Source organism: Paracoccidioides lutzii (assembly GCF_000150705.2).
Source record: "Paracoccidioides lutzii Pb01 unplaced genomic scaffold supercont2.2, whole genome shotgun sequence".
NCBI classification, from domain to species: domain Eukaryota; kingdom Fungi; phylum Ascomycota; class Eurotiomycetes; order Onygenales; family Ajellomycetaceae; genus Paracoccidioides; species Paracoccidioides lutzii.
In genome coordinates this window covers 1,050,362-1,068,711 of record NW_015440948.1, presented here as the reverse complement: position 1 = coordinate 1,068,711, position 18,350 = coordinate 1,050,362, and the positions used below count along the sequence as shown (strand labels likewise).

The 18,350-nt window shown below is 46.2% G+C and overlaps 8 protein-coding genes across 8 annotated transcripts; 3 read left to right on the top strand and 5 right to left on the bottom strand.

The window, feature by feature from the left end:
* Window positions 1-256: 256 nt before the first annotated feature.
* PAAG_00984 (DNA polymerase epsilon subunit B) lies at window positions 257-2,491 on the bottom strand (the record flags this gene model as incomplete). The annotated part of the gene is made up of 1 exon (XM_002797079.1): window positions 257-2,491. One exon carries the CDS (start codon window positions 2,489-2,491, stop codon window positions 257-259), a length of 2,235 nt encoding a protein of 744 aa, XP_002797125.1.
* Window positions 2,492-2,934: 443 nt separating this feature from the next.
* Window positions 2,935-4,401, top strand: PAAG_00983 (tetratricopeptide repeat domain-containing protein; the record flags this gene model as incomplete). The annotated part of the gene is made up of 2 exons (XM_002797078.1): window positions 2,935-4,023; window positions 4,096-4,401. The coding sequence occupies 2 exons, from the start codon at window positions 2,935-2,937 to the stop codon at window positions 4,399-4,401; spliced, it is 1,395 nt and encodes a 464-aa protein (XP_002797124.1).
* A 458-nt stretch (window positions 4,402-4,859) lies between these two features.
* PAAG_00982 (yippee family protein) lies at window positions 4,860-5,657 on the bottom strand (the record flags this gene model as incomplete). The annotated part of the gene is made up of 1 exon (XM_002797077.2): window positions 4,860-5,657. The coding sequence occupies one exon, from the start codon at window positions 5,655-5,657 to the stop codon at window positions 4,860-4,862; it is 798 nt and encodes a 265-aa protein (XP_002797123.2).
* A 447-nt stretch (window positions 5,658-6,104) lies between these two features.
* On the bottom strand, window positions 6,105-7,104 carry PAAG_00981 (ornithine decarboxylase antizyme; the record flags this gene model as incomplete). The annotated part of the gene is made up of 3 exons (XM_015844199.1): window positions 6,105-6,324; window positions 6,414-6,856; window positions 6,958-7,104. The coding sequence occupies 3 exons, from the start codon at window positions 7,102-7,104 to the stop codon at window positions 6,105-6,107; spliced, it is 810 nt and encodes a 269-aa protein (XP_015700980.1).
* Window positions 7,105-12,322: 5,218 nt separating this feature from the next.
* PAAG_00980 (hypothetical protein) lies at window positions 12,323-13,516 on the top strand (the record flags this gene model as incomplete). The annotated part of the gene is made up of 1 exon (XM_002797075.1): window positions 12,323-13,516. One exon carries the CDS (start codon window positions 12,323-12,325, stop codon window positions 13,514-13,516), a length of 1,194 nt encoding a protein of 397 aa, XP_002797121.1.
* Window positions 13,517-14,859: 1,343 nt separating this feature from the next.
* Window positions 14,860-15,189, bottom strand: PAAG_00979 (hypothetical protein; the record flags this gene model as incomplete). The annotated part of the gene is made up of 1 exon (XM_002797074.1): window positions 14,860-15,189. The coding sequence occupies one exon, from the start codon at window positions 15,187-15,189 to the stop codon at window positions 14,860-14,862; it is 330 nt and encodes a 109-aa protein (XP_002797120.1).
* A 417-nt stretch (window positions 15,190-15,606) lies between these two features.
* On the top strand, window positions 15,607-16,344 carry PAAG_00978 (hypothetical protein; the record flags this gene model as incomplete). Its single annotated transcript, XM_002797073.2, has 2 exons — window positions 15,607-15,674; window positions 15,747-16,344. 2 exons carry the CDS (start codon window positions 15,607-15,609, stop codon window positions 16,342-16,344), a joined length of 666 nt encoding a protein of 221 aa, XP_002797119.1.
* A 1,051-nt stretch (window positions 16,345-17,395) lies between these two features.
* PAAG_11193 (hypothetical protein) lies at window positions 17,396-18,126 on the bottom strand (the record flags this gene model as incomplete). Its single annotated transcript, XM_015846886.1, has 2 exons — window positions 17,396-17,646; window positions 18,012-18,126. The coding sequence occupies 2 exons, from the start codon at window positions 18,124-18,126 to the stop codon at window positions 17,396-17,398; spliced, it is 366 nt and encodes a 121-aa protein (XP_015703493.1).
* Between the last annotated feature and the right edge of the window lie 224 nt (window positions 18,127-18,350).

Genomic DNA, 18,350 nt, shown 5'->3' with positions numbered 1-18,350 from the left:
ATACCAACAACCTTCATAGGTGACTGAGAATTCTACAAGGATATGTTTTCGCCCTAAAACTTAACAAATTCTACACGTATAAATACCCAAAGAGATACATATGCAAAATACTCCACAAAACTCTGATCTGTCTAAGTAAATCAATCCCAGCCATTGAAGAAAATCCGGAACGCAGCCCAAAGCCCAAAACATCATCCCTCTAGAGGCTCAGAAAACAGGAAAATAAGAACTACACTATTCACATGAAAAGTTCCCTTCAGAACCGCTCCTCTTTCACCCTCCCCTTCTTCTTCGCCACGTCATACTCGATCCATCTCACCAGACTCCTGCTCCCTTCCGGAATCAGCCTGCCGGGATTCATAACGTGGCACCCCTCATAAGTAACTGCAAAGGGTTCCGCATCAGAATCTGCTAGGACCATAGCAGTCGGTAAGGGGTACAGATGTAGGACAGACGCATAGTCCCAGAGGACTGGTCGGATGTGTTGTGGGAAAGGGGAGAGATAGTTTTGGTCGAGGATCGTTTTGACGAGTTTCCGGGACGCGTGGAGGTTTGTTTGTTTTGTGGTTGAGGTTGGTAGTGGCTTTTCTTGGTTAATTTGGTCTTGCTGCTGCTCTTGCTGTTTTGTTTCATCTCCTTCAGGAGGCGGAGGTTCGTTATGGTCTATGTACTCTAGATCCATATCCTTATCTGTTCCTATGGGCTCCTTACGGGCCTGTGGAACCTCTTGAGGCTTTTGAGGTTTGAAAACAATCGAGTTACGTCTTAGTCGCTCGGAGACATCATCTCTAAACACGACGAGTTCATGTACGGGCCCGAAAAGGCTGAGCCGGGTGGGGTTGGATGTCCAAATCGCTTGTCCCGGTGTGTGGCGTGAATTTGGTAGTTGATGTGCGTTATTGGCATTAGTGAATGCACGTTTCACTCTAGATGTGAATAGATCAGGGATAGCATCCCTAGGGGATGTTGTGGAAGCACCGGCCGAGTAGGCGGATGCCCAGGGGTCATTGTCCCCTGGAACAAACACAAATGTCGAATTTTGCAACAGACGTGGGTATTTTGATAGGACAGAAGCAAGAATATCGAAGTATTCCTTGCATTCGATGCCGCCGCTGCTTCCTCCGCCTGACATGAGAGCATCTTGGAAGAAATTGCCGATCAAAATAAAAACCAACGGCATTTGATGCTCTGGAAATGAGGTGTAACTTTGGAAGACATATGAGAGAGCTTCCACCGTTTTTGGAACGTCCAAATTGACCTCACCCATTACAACTATTTGCTTTCTGACTTTTTCCTGCTCCTCCGGCTGGCCCTTATGGAGACATATCTTTTCGATTTGTCGCATGCGAGGGCCTCTGCTGCGCTCACTCCCAACACCCAGGAAGTCAACCCAACCAAATCCGCCTTCGACGGACATATCACCATCTGCACCACGATGATGGGCTGCGCCAGATGAAACTTCTCTACGCTCACATGGAGGTCCACCAACAGAAGCTACAATAAACTTTCCGCCAATCGTTCCGCCAACTCCACCGGACCCAGTCAATGTGGAACCACTAACGACCTCCTCTTCTCTGTAAACACCGTCTGCAAGAACTATCATTCCTGGTGTGAACCATGACCCATCTTCTGGCACAGCCCGAGCGTCCCTGATATCAAGGGTTATGCTTCCCGTCGGGTCTGATATGGAGAGCTCTCCGGCTGGGGACACTGAGAGCAGACCGAGAAGTAAATGCGATGTGCCAGACCTCCCCAGAAGATTCGCAATGGAAGTGACTTTATACGATCGGTTTGCACTGGAGTGTGATGAATTAGACTGCTGAAGAGGTATTTGAAAGGCTTCGTTGCGCAGCAGCCGCTGGTAAATGAGATTGTATCGATCTCTGAAAATATTGGCTCTTTGAGACGCAGACGGGAATAGGGAGGGTGGGGTTGTAATAATATCAAAATTCTTTTTGTTCACGTTATACACAGGACGATTCTGTTCGAATGCGCTAACAACCCTAATCCATCTTCTGGCATCATGCAATGCACTATCATCTCCTATCTCCAACCTTTCCTCATTGGAATCTGGCTTCCCTTCCCTCGTACGATTCGTCCTACTTAGCTCACCTTTCCCAGAGACTAATGTTGCAGCTTCTGAATCCTTGGATGGGTCCCGAATGATAACTCTTCCACCATTCATCCTGGGTTCCAAATTCTTAAGTATTGATTTCAGCAGATCAGCGTGAGTTCCGCCGTCCTCGACGATTAGTCCCCCCCCTGCTTTCTTCCATGTTTTCGCGATCTCGTCGAGGACAAGCTCCGCAAGACCTCCCTCCCGCCATCCTGAGCCGCAGTTCCTCCCCACAAAGGTTGCGAGTGACTGTAGGCTCGATGCCGTAATAGTCAAGCTGTGTTTTTTCGTAAATATTCTAAAGGCAAGTGGACGGAGAGTTGGTGGAGGTAATAGGATTGGGAGAATGGAGGTCGAAGAAGTCGGTGCTGCCATCCCGCGGAAGATAGCTGAAGTTGATAATGCAATTCCTTGTTATCGTCGCATTTTCTGAAGTGAGTATAAATCATTAGGTAGCGTTCTCGCAATAATATGGACTAAACCATGATGTTCAGCCACTCTGATAGAGCTGTGTTGATTGTTGATGATGCTGAAGGTCTATGCACGATCCGATCTCAAAATGTTGGAAAACGCGACCGTTGCAGGTGCTTGCGCTCAACGCGTTTTTGACACGTGACGGCATAAAGCATTAATTAAGCCGACTTCCACCCAGAACGAAACTGAACAACTCTTAACCTCAGCATATACTGATTACATTAATTAGCCTCCAGGTCCTAGCCAACCCTATACTATTCAAGATTATCTACAATACCACGCATTTATTCGTGGCTGCTCATTCCGAAGACAACTTTTCCATCTTTCATCTTTGATCCACCACCATGGCAGACGCTTCTCCCCAAAGCTGCTCTCCAACAAATGATACAGATGCGCCAGCTTCAGAATCGTCTCTCGAATTGAAACGGGCACAATTAGCGGATCTCATTGAGCGAGCCTCTGCTAAAGATGCCATTAAAGACTACGATACTGCAGCGGACCTCTATTCCCAAGCAACCGAGCTCCAGGCAGAGCTGAATGGTGAGATGTCTGTCAACAATGCGGACCTGTTATATTTGTACGGGAAGTCATTGTACAATGTCGCTGTGAGGAAAAGCGATGTGCTTGGTTCAAAGGTGGCAGGACAAGCATCCACAGCGCCCAAGAACGGGATACCTATAAATGGAGCAACGAAGACTAGCTCTGAATCACCCAACAAGCAGTCCCTCATCGGCAACGCGATCGCTGAGGGTTCTGCAACAGACGAGAAAGCTGTAGAGGGCATAACTGAAAAGACGAAAGTAGGATCATCGTCACTGTTCCAGTTTATAGGAGACGAAACCCTCGACTCTGATTCTAATGAAGAGGACGGTGGTGAGGAGGGTGATGGAGCTGAGCAGGAGGACGACGACGAATTTGCTAATGCGTACGAAATGTTAGACTTGGCGCGCATACTTCTCTTGCGAAAAATGGAAGAGATGGGATCCGAGAAGCAGAGCGAGGAACGCAAGATCAAGGAGCGACTTGCAGATATATATGACCTACAGGCTGAAATCTCTTTGGAGGGTGAGAGGTTTGAAAATGCTGTCGCTGATTTAAGAGCCGCTTTGGACTTGAAAACAAAACTCTTCCCATTGGAAGACCCTAGTGTTGCTGAATGCTACTATAAGCTTTCTCTAGGTCTTGAGTTCTCGTCGATCATGCTAGAAAAGGCGGAAGACGGCCAAGATACGACGGATGCGAAGGTCACAAAGGTTGACAAGAAACTGAGAGAAGAGGCCGCAAAGCACATGGAGATTGCGATTCAGAGCTGCAAGTTAAGGATATCAAAGGAACAACAGAAGCTTGAGAGCATCACTGAGGAAGAGACTATTATCAAAATGAAACAAAGCATTGATGATGTGAAAGAAGTCGTTTCGGATATGGAGCTACGTGTAAGTTACCGTTTACATCCTTGGTTTGCATCACTGGAATCAACCCGTACTAACATAATACCCAATATACAGCTGATTGAACTTAATAGACCTCCGGTATCCATAAATGATGCTACCCGAAACCTCGAGGGTTCCAATGCCTTAAATGGAATCCTAAGCCAAGTGCTAGGTCAAAATTCGTCCGCTGATAAAGACTCTATTTTGCAAGAGGCCGTGAAGGGTGCCAATGATCTTTCGTCGTTCGTCAAGAAAAAGAAACGGGCTTCTGGGACACCGGAGTCGTCTGGTAAGCGCCAATTAGAGCAAGAGCCCGAGGTTGCCGATGAAACAAGTTCAGCAAAGAGAGTCCGGCTGGATGACGACGGTTCCGACGATTAAACCCGTGTTTTGTATGTGAGGCTGGAGCTCTGCAATAATCAATCCGCTGAAATACCTAACGCATCGCCGATTTGGTCTCGACTCAAACAAACCATTAATGATATTCGAAAACTTGACTGGTCAAAATTATGTGGCAATCGATGATTATCTTTGGGGGCAATGTATTTTTATTTATTAGATGTATTATTTGGCTTTCATAACATGGGATGATACCATATTATCGTTATGAATCAACAAAAACAGTCATCCGTTGACTATGAGCGGAAATGATATCGTTCCACTTAACTCCACCAGCATTTGGTAAGAGTAAAAAATGAAGAGGAAGGATTTTCTTTGCGGGATATGAGCTACAATAGAATGAGAAAGCTGTCCCATACGCTGCGTAAAAGAACAACTAATAGAAGAATTGAACCCAGAGAAAGAGTAAACACCCAAACATCCCACCCATCACCTCCACCTCACCTCACCAATGAATGCCTTTCAAAATTCCGATCCCGCCTTCTTCTCTCCGCTAACCACGGACTCCACATTCCAGAGAACAAGTCCTCACACTCCTCCTCATCCTGGCTATCAAACTCCACATCATTGCCACTTCCATTACTCTGAATCGCACTACTGCTCCCAGACGACCGGTGTGAACAAAAACAATCAAACGCATTGCCGTTATCATGATAGCCATCATTAGAATTACTACCTTCCCAGGACGAGCAGATACTGATCCCCTTCGTCTCCAATATGAACTTCCCAACCTTGTATTTCTGCGAATCTTCCTCTGCAGCCACATACTTCCAGCCCAGAAGACTCCCACAAAAACGACAGGTGATGTCACTGACCATATGCGCCCCCGTGACGAGCTGTCTTGGTAGCGGCTGCTGCGTAACTGTGTTGGGGAGTGAGGTGCGCTGCAGTGTGGACGACGGGCTTATGGAGATCTCATCTGTAGACGGATTGGCAGAGACGAGATAGGCACGTCCATACCGCCCTGTAAAGCCCTTGCTGATGATTTGAGAGGTTAGACAAAGCTCTGCTGAGCAACGGGCACAGCGAAGGTAGGATTTATGCCCGTGGAGAAAACCAGAGCCATTGGTCGCGGCGTCATTGCTTGAAGGGGCAGGTGATTGTGGTTTAGAGGGGGTCTCGGAATCGCTTGGTGTGGAGTTGGTATTTTTAGTTGTTTTCACATCGCGCTTGCGGAAGGGGATGGAGTGGAGGAGGTAAGTTGGAAAGACGGATGACACGAATGATGACGATGACATCATGTGCAGTGGTGCTGGTCCCCGGCTCATTTTATGCAGATATCAACTCGCCTGATTGCCGGCATACCGCAAAGGACGCTGACCTGTTGTTTGTCTTTTAAGGCGTGACGATAGTTTTGGTCGACCGCAGCTTCAACAAGCGTATTACTATTCGATTATAGCTGGTAATATTACTTGAGGGAATCATAATGATCCGGGATCCCCGCTTTTTGGGTCCAAGGGTTTGAAGCACGTCGGGCTGGTTAGGTAAGCAACATGTCACCATTCGGTCCAAGGATCAGCTGGCTAGCCCGCGATTGATATCGCAGATCAAATAGAAAAAATCCAATTATAAGTAGCAAAAGCATTAACTAACTGATTTGTGTACATCGCTGGCATGACATTTAGCATAAAGGCAATGAGGACAACAGAGAGTTTCAAGACGAGAATTGTCAAGCAAGATAAACATCAGATTTCCACTGTCATAAATAACCATTTACCACTAATAATAGCATCCTTTAATGGAGGAACTACCCAGTCGTTCAAACTACTTAATTCAAACCCAACCCAGCCTAGATTTCGTATTGCAACATCTAGTTCCGCTGCGTCCATCGATCGATCAACACATGCAATCATTTCGGAGCAATCAAGCTCGGGACTGCTGGCGATTTCGAACAGCGCCATCAATCTACATAGGTTAGCCGAGGAAATGAGAAACGTAAGGGTCATAAAAAGGGAAGAAAGTAACCATGAAAGGGGGGAAGAGGTATAACGAACCCAGACTTGAACCCTTGCCCCGCACATGCGTGATTGTCGAAAAATACAAACAGAGTTCTCCGGTCGCCATCGGCAGCAACAAATCCTCTGTAGATCGTGTCTCCGGGGTAGTCCCACACTTCAATACAGTTCTGAATTCGCCCAGATATCTTTGCATTCGCTTCGAATGCGCTTACGTGTTTATTGTTATTAGGTACCGCACCTATCACCAGCGACTGTTGTGGAGCAAGTTGCCTCTCACCAAGGAACAATGTCCACAATGTGTCGCAGAAGAGCCTCTCACACTCTTCCGTGATAGTTTGCACTGCCTCCCCATTGAATTCCAGTCCCTCTCGCGGCGACAGGAATTCATCAGCCACAGCTGCTGTGGCCGAGTATTTAGTGGGAGGACTTGTCGGGGGGAATTTATGCCCTGAGGGGACCTCAGGGATACCACTGGGCCCCTGGCATTTGGAAAAAAGCTTTCCGTTAGCAAGAAAAAAAAATTTCATTATTGCTTTCATAGGTGTGGGCTAGGAAATTTTATCAACTGACCTGTGCCAACTGTAGTGCAATAATGGAAACTGCTGAGTCTCCCGGTGCAGGGATTGACAGAGTAGCAGCTGGCGAGAACCTGGGTTTGACGGCTCCATTCGAACACTTGCTGATGATTAGAATTATTATTCTGATCACTACTTGAGATTCCCGCCATAATCACTGGAGCAGCTGTAGTTCGGAGAAACTGAAGATGGTTGTTGTTCGGGCACAGAGCGTCAAAGAGATGATGAGTAATGAGAATTGATAATGAGCTGCAGAATGTCAATATAGACTCAGAAAATTGTGACTGCGAAATAATAACTTGAGGGACAATAGTTTCTGAGATGCTGATGGATGGAAATAGCGGAGGTGTGGGATGAAAATGTTGATCTGGGAATGATATGTTGTTGCAATGGAAGACAAAGGCATCAATCCACGAGGATGTCTGGATCCGAGGCATCGAGTCATGTGTTCATGATATCATTACGTCAGCATAAACCTTCTACTCTGCGATTCTCGGGATGAACAACGTATTTGTTAATGAAACGCATGTTGGCAATAATATCCTTTCAAAAATATCATTCTAAATACCGGTCATGGATCTTATTCTTCTGATCAAGATTCCCATCAAGATCAAGATAAAAGAGTTATATCCAACCAACGATGAACTATATGCCACCTATAGCTCACGCATGGCTTGTTTAACCAGCTGAAATCCATTGGATTATTTCACTAAATGACGATTTGCGATGCCACTTTATCTTTACGGAAACCATCTTCTTATTCTTTTAAAGAAGTTATTTCCGTTCCATTTCGCCCACCCCCAGTGGCGTCGTTGCTGGACACCCGCGTCATCAAGGCCCAGGACACCAATAGACAAAACGAATATCAAAACAGGGGGAAAGGAGGTTTTAATCTCCGGAAAAGTGTTACTTGACAATATTTATCGCCATGGTTCACAACCAAAAGGGCGGTCTTTTGAAATTACTTGTGCACAAAATGAGGAAATCTCGGGGAAGATTCGTTGCACAGACCGTCAGGAACCAGGGGAAGTGAGATCGATCACAGTGGATTTGGATGCACGCAAAGATATTAATCAGCATAAATGGGGATAAAAGATGTGGCAGAACAGGTTGAACACAGGTTGGACGCTGATGTGTTGCATACAACCCAATCTGGTGATATGTCGAGGGACCACGAGCTGCAGGATCTTGCATCTTTTGTGTCATCGCATTTCCGACTTTAAAACCCCAGTACGGAAAAAGTGGAAAGTGACAAATAAGATTGGCAAAGAGCTGTACAAATTTTGTGCGATGGAACTGGAGGGCAAATGGCCGCCAGATGCAGTAGTGGCTGTGAATTTTGACATGACCTTGCAAATGTACATAGAGAGATCTTGAACTGTAAGTGTCATTTTTGTCGTGCTTACGCGAATACCCAACTGGCAACGTATCTTCGGATATTCACGTCTCCACTGTTGCAGTGGTCGAAGAGTTGGTAATGAACCTAATACAGAAACTCAGTCTGGAATAGTTGACTTGGGATCTCGCTGAGACTACAGGATTTTGCCCGAAACTCTACACAATCCGACCAGTGAGATTTTATGACCGCGACAGGTAGTGTTCTTTTGGGTGCGGAAACGGAAGCGGAAACAAAAGCCACATGCTGGAACACTGGAAAGCTTAACATTTGACAATCGGGAAATCCAGTCCCACAGATAGAGGCGCCAAAACGATTTCACAAAACCGTCAATCCAAAACGATGGGTTGAACTGTGGTAGGCTTGAAATAGTCATGCCGGTGTTATAAGTCGGACAACCCACCTGTCCGATCCTCGCTGGTGAGAGCGATGGAGCAGGCGTGCGAAATCAACGAATATATCGAAGAATTGGAAAATGAACGAAAAAATAACCACCGGCATTGACAATTATGGTACTACCCCTTTGGATCGGTTAATATGCACATCCAACTATGGAACAAAAAAATGTTTTCAAGTTCAGAGGAACGCACATGAGTCATATGGAATGAATTGGGAGCCTGCCCAAATCAAGATAGAAACCGAAAGCAATAGAATGGATGCACCATTTGATGGCCGAGGCAGTGAAAGAAAATATTGACCAAAAGGACAGGGAAAAAAAAAAAAAAAACGCTCGGTCCGAACTCGGGAAAACCAAATAGACGGGTGAGGGTTTGAAACAAAAAAAAAGGTTCAAAGTCAAAGATTCTAGACAGCTTGACTGAGTTACGAATTCAAGAATGCAAGAAGGAGATGTGATAGGTTTGCTACGAGTATGAGAGTGATGGAACGGAAAGAAACAGGAGGTTGTCAAGAAGAGTCAATGTGAAACGCAGAAAAAAAAAGAAAAAAAAAAAAATTAAAGCAGCTAACTACAGAAGGACGGTGGATTTGAAGGCAAGTTGACTTACTCGTTACTCCGAGTCCGACTCGGTACACTCGATCAGGGATAAAACAGGGTTCTATTGAAGGCATCAATTTGCATAATGCATGTGTCCGTTTTATGTCAGGGACAATGTGGGGATTTATCCGTCGCATAATAAACCTTAACCGCTGTCAAACCTGGGAAGGCTGAAAGATGTTGTTGTGTGCCAAGATATAAAAATATCCCCGGCGGCTGCAGAAAGGGGCGGTTGGGGTGGGGCGGTTGTGTTGGAAAACGGGGCGCAGGCTTCAATCATCGAGCCTTGTTTTCTTTCTCGACCTTCGAAGAAGCTGTTGCTTGCTTGCCTCTTTCGGTCTTGACTGTGATAGCTAATTAGCTCCTGACTCCATGGTTTTATGAGGCTTTTTGAATGACATCGCAAAATACCCACCTATCTACCAGGGAAACAAAGAGGTCTTGTCGCAGCCTGGCTAACTTCCAGCTCAAACACCTTTTTTTTCCGTCAGCCAGAGGTTCCGGTGATCTGGCAGAGTCGACAATGTTTGTTTATCCTAGAAGATGCAAAAACAAAAGAAATGTAAATATTTCAGGCCACAACGAGGCGTAAGCGGATGATGATGATGATGAATAATAATTCTGCCAACTAAACTACCATATTATATTACGAATCTCATTGCCCATCCAAGGCTTGTCGCTGGCGGCATGAATTCCCATCAAAGAGATTATGCAATGGGAGATGAAGCAAGGATTGAAGATCTTACTATCTTGTTATTTTACTTCTTCGGGAATGCCAACACATCTTCGCTTCGTCTCTCTTGCCCAATAGCCGGCGAGATCCAGGATGCAAACTATGTACAAGATCGCTCTCGCCTTGGTGCAACCTAGAATAAATAGCAACACCGAGACAATAACTCCCAATGACCCTGAAATCCCAGACATGGCCAGAGGGAACACAACAACGCATCTCTGCCCCTTGTTGCTGCATGGAGGAGACCATTTGATTGGTCTGCAGCGCTGTGAACAGCTGTTGAACCGGGCAAAATAAAGACAGTTGCGGGAATAACAAATATATTGGGAGACAGGCCGGGGGCAGAGTCTGGTAACTTTTTAATTAGGGTTGTTTGACTCCCAAGTCCTTAAGCACTAACTAACCAACCTCTTTAATTAATTACGGAGTATTAAGTCTCTGTGGATCCTCGATTTCAAGGGATCATCTTCCAAGAAGAGAGCATCGAGCAAATAATAGGAACATTTTACCAACTCAGACGTTTATTATTTTCATACAACTGAGCGCGAAGACACGGATATTTGCTCAAGAGCTGGCAACAAACACATGGTCAATCAAAGACAACCCCACAAATCACTGGCCAGGTCTCCATGACAATGACAGATGGTTTGTTACAGAAGCAGGATTCTTTTTTGAGAACACGCGCTATCATTGGGCCCCGCCACATCCACAATGATCTCGATTATTCTTAAGGCAAAAATTAAACACAAGTCCCTCGTCCCCTTTTGCCGAGAGAAGCCTTAACCGGCGTCCCGGATGGAGTAACTCTGTTCTGCGGCTGACGATGGTCCCCAAGCAGTTTGTTTGATCTCCATTTCTCCAAGCTCCCATCTTGTGCGCCCCCAAAACCCCCCCCCCCTCCCCCCCCCACCCCCCCGCAGCCAACGGTGCAGCGCTAAACTCAAGACAAAACAGGCCTTTTCTGAAACCGGTTCAACCTCCTGATGCTTGAGGAGTCGCCCTCCTGCAGCAGCGAATGGGCATCGAGTTTTGTAATCCCTCTAAAAGAGAGGCCAGTCACGACCCTTGAGGAAAAGTCTGTTTGACTCGCTCACAAGACTCGAAGCTCGGATTTTCAAACAGGCCTAAATTTCTCCACGGTGATCTTGAAAGCAATGTTAGCATGCTGCAGACTCCTGCGTTGTTCATGTTCGTGTATCTGTTAACGCTGTCAACCGCTTCATACCCCGGCAGTGGCCTATACTTATGCCACACGCCAGAAATCCAGTCTGACTCTGTGGGCCATTCGACAGTATCCAGCCGCCCGCCCCCCAGACGCCCATACTCTGGCAGGGCTGGCTAAATCCAGATACTTCCGTGATTTTTTTTTCTCTCAGTTCCTGCCGATCTACCTGGCATGTCTGCGTATTTATGGAATCTGTCCTCCAGCTCTGCCCACTCCTTTCACAAGACTTAGCCACATGCCCCACGGTGTTTCCCAGCCTGTTTCTTTCGATTTGTTGTTTTCTTTTGCATGTTAATATATTATAGATATTTCCTCTTCTATCGTTCTTCACTTATTGTTTTCTTTCTTCACTATTTACCACCTAGACACCTCCTCGACGAACCAGTGACGAAATCCTTTTATGTACCCTAAGTATCCTACAGTGGTTAACTTCCTGCACCTTTGTCGTTTTCGCGAACGGCACCGACGACGTTTTAACTTATTCTTCCTGGAGGAGAGGCAACGAATTGTTCGAAATTCCATGTTAGTAAAACAGTTCTCTGTTCCAAGTTGTTTGGACTTAAGCAGGAACCCAATAGTGTTTTTTGATGGCTGACTCCGATTTTGACCACTTCTAGCAACCATATCCAGCCTTTGCATTTGTTCCTAGCAACTCCCAGACAGGTCTGGAAGTTGAACTACAGTCTCCAAGAGAGAACAAAAGCTCTCCTTTTCGCACCGAATCTCTCTTCTGGACGGAGACTTTGAACATACCACCGATTAATCCATTTACCATTTTTTGAACTAGACTACAGTTGGTTCATTCCTCTGTGGTGTACCGACTATCTTTTGGGTTTGGCACTGGGCAAATCTACAATATAGTATTCTCCAGTAAATGTTGTTTGACTGGTTCATTTAATACTTATTTTCTTGAATACCCCTTGGGACTTTTTGACGGATTCTTTTCTACTGTGTTCACCAACTGGATATCTCTTTGCCAGCAACACATACTGTCTAGCCTCAGGATTTGGATAGCAGACATGGCGCAGTCCACGTCCTCCTACAACCGGGCTGCTCTAAATGAGTTTGTCACGTTGCCAGTTTCCCGAGAGATGGTTTTCTACCTTGCGGAGCAAGCTTCACTGGTCATCCGGTGCGAGGAAGAGGTGACACCCGTGACCATCACCCAATCTAACCCTCTTACGCCCCCAACAACACCCCCGATCGATGGTTCCGAGAGCTCAGCGCCTCGATTACTACCTCCTCTTCCATCTTTGGCCGAGTTTATCTGCTCCATTGTCAATCGATCACATGTCGAAGTCCCTACTCTCATGAGCTCGCTGGTCTTTCTGGGCCGCCTTCGAGCTAAGCTTCCAGCTATGTCCAAGGGGATGCGATGTACAGGTCATCGTATCTTCCTCGCATCACTGATCCTTGCAGCCAAGAATCTGAATGACTCAAGTCCAAAGAATAAACACTGGGCCCGCTATACAACAGTTAAGGGTTTTGATGAATTCGGATTTTCTCTTCCTGAAGTCAACCTGATGGAACGTCAGTTGCTCTATTTGTTGAACTGGGATACCCGTGTCACAGAAAAGGATCTATTTTACTATCTCGAACCATTCCTTGCACCGATCCGCGAGCGTTTCCAGCTTGAGGGCGAAAAGGAAATGCTTCAACATGAACTCAAAATGGAAGAGCAGCAACACCAACAAGCTAATGACTTCACTAACGACTCCCGCGAAGCCCTGACGATGGCACGAAAAAATCGGTCGCGACTCGACACCCATCACGTCGGCCAAAAGCGACTCCCATCGCCTTCCCGATCCGGCCGATCTGTTTCCCCTCCCTCAATCAAGGACCTACCACCGCTATCCCGTGGCGGGTCCAGGGCACCGAGCTCATCATCTCGTTCATCTAGCCTCGCCCCAAGCTCTCGAGGCACACCCTCCAGCTTCGGCCCGGGCTCCTATGCTGTTGATGACGTTATAGTCGCGGAAAGCCATGCCAGTCCAGCGTCAGCAGCAATATCCTGTAGTTACGTTAACATCCATACCCTTCGACCGAAAGCCAAACCCCAGCAGCAACATCCCCTTAGCTCGATGGCTGCCTCCCAACAGCCTGCCAAAAAGGCAAAAACGGCTGCTGGAACCGGACTGATATCGAGATTCTTCAACTCCGCTGCCGGAAATTACATGGGCGGACGGACGTCGCGAGGTGCTTTGCGCGCTTAGGCAATGGAAGCCGAAATAATCCAAGATTCACAACTACCCAATTCAGTCGTTTTCGCCCCTCTTTTGGGGGCTTTCCCTTTTCTACTCCCTCTCTCTTTTTTTTTTTTTTTTTTTTTTTTTTTTTCTTCTTCTTAAATAGCCGTGATGACCTTGACGATTTCGTACCCTTTCCTTTGACGCTGACCAGCATGGTACCGCAGCCACAAAGAGCTAGTCTCCTCCTGAAAGCACTACACACACTCTCAGACCTCCAAACAATCCTAGATTCGTTGAATAATACCCTGAATGATATTTCCTTCCAACTCTACACCAATCTACGGCAGGACCCTGTTCAAATCCTCAAGTGCCCTTGTTCTCATGTATCAGTGCATTACTCCTTTTAACTGTTACCATAATTATTTTTGTTGGTGGTGTTTCGTATCCATTTATTTGAACATAACACAGCATTATCAATGGCGTTATTGGGAGTTATACCACTAATTATTCCACGTTGCCTATTAAACTAGAGAAATACTGTTTGAAACCTGAATTCTTTGTCTTATGTCCAGTTTTACTTCTGATGTTTGTTTTATTTTAAGTGTGTCTTTCTGTCATTGTATGATTTTTGAGTGAAGGCCAAATGAATAAACAATGGATGATGAGAAAGCGAGTAAGGGTGGCCCCCAAATATGGGGTAACCAGAGGATCAGCATCCAGGTCTCAAAAGGGGTAAATAACTCCCAAACGATTATTTATTAAATATGTAGATGCACTTATCTAGCAGCCAAGAATGTTCTATTTTATATCTCTGTATGCACATAGAATATACAATCGTCCTTAAGACGTATGTATGTATGAATAGCTTTCTCTTCAACCCCCCTTAACATTCCCAATGATCCGCGGATATCTTTAGCATCAACAACTTTCTGGCAGTGGTCTGTACAGATAGCAAATCATGATAAACAGGCATCCATTCGACGCGGCCACAAACATCGCAAATGAGTGAAGGTAAAGCAAGACTGCTAAGACTGCTCCATATTTACCGCCCATACAATGATTCAGTACTCAAGGAGCATCCACTCGTTTCGAAAAAGCTTCCTGGCAATCGAAACCATGAATACCACCGCTTTTCGATGGCCGTATAGAACCTCGATCGTAACTTGAAAGTAAAGGAATGGGCGCAACAAGCTCTGATTCGCCCAGATGGAAAACAGCGCAGTAATGTTGGTATCTCGCACTCGTCCCCCGTCGCAAAAACCTTTAGGATCGATGCGAAGACAAGCGCCAAAAAAAAAAAAAAAAAAAAAAAAAATAGCTTCCAGCAAAAATAATCACCCAATTTCTTCCATACTCATACACCAATTCTACTCCATCTTCTCAATGGGTAACTCCATGCCCACCTTCCTAGCTGTCAACCTAACGCGCTCCTCCTCACTCATATCCGCGCCCGGGTTATACCGTTCCAGCAACGTGACATATACCCTCTGCGCTCTTAGATATTGAATAAATTGCTCCGCCTCGTCGAGCTGCGCTTGTGCGATTTGGCTTTTGTTGCCATTTTGCGAGGGTTTCAAGGCGACCCGGGAGCGTATTCGGGTTTTTAGTGGTGATGGAGATGAGAGGGGTCGTTGGGGGAATTCGCGGAGGATGGACCGGTAGATGGAGCGGGCTTGGATGGGAGGTTGAGATGCCATGGTTTGTTCCGGGATTTTCAAATTTTTTTTTTTTTATTTTCTTTTGGGGGAGCGTTATATTTAAATTTGGATGGGTGGAGTTATGCTGAGGTTAATTAGTATAAGTATGTCCTCGAGAAGCTGCTCGAGCTCCGGATGCAGTGATTGTTTAACTAGTAAGTAACTCTTATGGGGGAATTTGTGGATTATGTAAGCGATATTTACTAGTTAGTTATCTAACTAGTTAGTTATTCCAGCCCGTTCCAATGATGTTAGAAACAGATATAGTGCAACCACAACCTCGCATTGATGATAACAGAAAATTGGTTTTATTTCATTAAGAGCTAGCTAAGTAATATCCCCCAGTGAACTTCTTTTACTTCATATAGACATCCCATTCCGAACGCTTCGAGGATATTTGCTGCATAACTTCAAGATATGATTATTTGCGAAGTGTGCTCGAATGAGCCGTCCAAATATCGTTGTCCGGTATGCAGTGCGCAAAGGTAAGTGGTTATTGACATGCATTTTGTTGGCAAAGTTGCAATACACTGACATATTAAATCTCGCATGCACAGCTGCTCGCTTGCTTGCACCCAGGCACACAGGATCTATTGTACCCCCAAAGCCCGTGAGGAACACGCGCCGGAGCCGAAAGAGCAAAATGGACTGAGTGATACGTTACAAAATGGCACCGCTGCAGCTACGCATGGTGGCGTAAACGGTGGAGTTGATTTGACTACGACGAATCCACCCCGGAACTCCAATTCTGCGAAGGCAACCCTCAACTTCAGCTTCAGCGATCTACAATCATCCCAGGAGCTAAAGAACTTGTTCATCCGATATCCCGCCCTGCGATCCAAGCTACGAGATATATACAGGCTGACGCTGGAGGAGGAATGGGTGGAGATAAAACATAACAACTATGGACGTGGGCGCGGACGTGGTCGAGGGTCATATGCTGGGCGGGGAGGGAAGAGCAGAGGGCCCTGGACGGAGGAGAAAGGGTTCAATCGAGGGCTAGGAAAAGTGAAACGATTGCGAGAGAGTTTGGAGAGCAGCAATGGGGCTGCTGGCGGCGCTGATGCTGAAGGGTTCTCGCAGTTCGCTTCCTTAGTCCTAGCAGCGGGCGGTGACACTGCTCCGAAAACTACGCAGTCGCAACCCGAAGGGTGAGGATTATCGACTTGAAGAATAAAGGTGAGGGATTACCCGGATCATCAATCCATCCATCCATCTGTGGTTTGGGAGATGAAGGAGGGGAGATGTCGACATTATATTCGATATAATAATTTGCAAAGGCGGTGCTGGTGCTGTTCAGAGACAGTTTCCCGCATGCCGGTCGGCTAGCCGCTTTTATCTTCATCAATAAACAACCGGTCAAGAAATGTTGCCTGTTCTACGTTCCGCAAGGAAGAATGGTTGCGTTAGCTTCGAACTCGGGATCGCTGTTGATATTTCCTGCCTCCACCATCAGGTTTTTAACTTTATCTGGATTGGTAATACATCCAACGATAAGTTATCCTGAGTAGCGAGCTAGAGTTCCATAACGATATCGTGAATCCGTCCAGGACCTAGGTATCTTTTAAGTATCCATGCCATGCAGGTTTCACCCACACATCTAACGACTAGGACAAGCAATCAGTGCCCGAAGGAGAGAAAGCATCATATTTTTACCGTTACCATGGAGCTCGCACCGAAAGACTGAAAGACCTTGTCGTGATATCCTGTCACTCCTTTAACTATTAGAGACATCCCCTCAGATCAGTCACCTTTAACCGGGTGATAAATAGCTGGGCTTTTCCGTGGATCGATCTTTGGGAAGGTGATTCAGATTCATCCGACAAACCTCGGTATAACCTGATATCTTTTCCCCTAATTGGGTATGGCAGACAGCCTTGTGAGACAGCGCGTTGTAAACGGTGCAAACGGTGACCGTTTTACAGGGTTGCGATTAAATAATTATTGGCTTCCTGGCGCGGGGTAAAAGAGGCATTGGTGCGTTTTGGTGTTTTTATAATGTAGGATTCCCGGATATTTGTCCTAGTATTTGGGAACTCGCACTGGCCGAAGCTTCTATATAATATAACATCCCGCGGTCGCAGCGCTGTCGACAGAGTCTCAGATGAAAACTTCTAAAAAACCAAAGCCATGCCCACCACATTTGCCAATGAAAATAATTTCCCCAATAAGTTGCGTATAAATAATAAATTATGCTTTTAATCCCTCACTGTTGCAACAGAAAAACAGTCTTAACCAGAAGTCTACCCAAGGAATGGTAAAATTGTCCGCATGACATAACTGGGGGCGCGGTGGAGCTGTCACTTTGCTCGGGATCCATGCGCAACAGTTGATCGATTGGAGCTTTTTGGTCCTGCGATTGGATTGCCACTGTTGCTGACTCGCGCTCTAGGTCTCGAGATGGTCTGGCGATCAGCTCCAGCTCTCTAGGATTTCTCGAGAGTGCTGAATCCTTGTCTGGAATCACTTATAGGAGAATCGATTCAAGAAGCTGTCTGGAGGAAGCTTTATGAGGGTGATATGAGTGGTTGATCAGGTTGTTAAGAATAGATATTAAATAGTATATTTGGTGTGTAGGCACGAAAGGGTTTATTAGTTGGTTTCGCAAGTCGGAATGTCAACATTCCCCTTTTATCCGTTACCTGCGAACCAAAGCGTAGTTGGTTATATATTCCTCATCCTGGATAATACTGCACATGTAACTGCCAGTGCTTCTCTGCCTCTCCGGGTAATACCTGTTCGATATATGTGGATGTTTCTCTATGTTGGAGAGGCGCTAGATGTTAGAGCCCAGACTTCTCGCCTGTCTGTGCCCAGCCCACCTGGGCAAGCCTCCAGCGTCCACGACAGGCAACATGAGCTCAACCCATCACCATCGCCTGCCACCCTGCACTCTTCTTCAACGTCCCCGGTTACAGAGCTAAAATATGCGTCCATATCTTGCTGCTGTGCTGCTGTACTTCTCACCAGCCATGTTTTGAGTCCAGCGCTTCCAACTGCCACAGAGATCCGAACACACCCCTGTTGATTCCCCTCCACTCACAGTTTTTCTTCGCAAGAGCACGGACACCAACACATTGCTTGCTCTGTCTTTTAATCAGACCTCCCCCCGCTCAATACTTAAGCCCTTCCCCGTAGTAATAACAAAGACGATGCCTTTC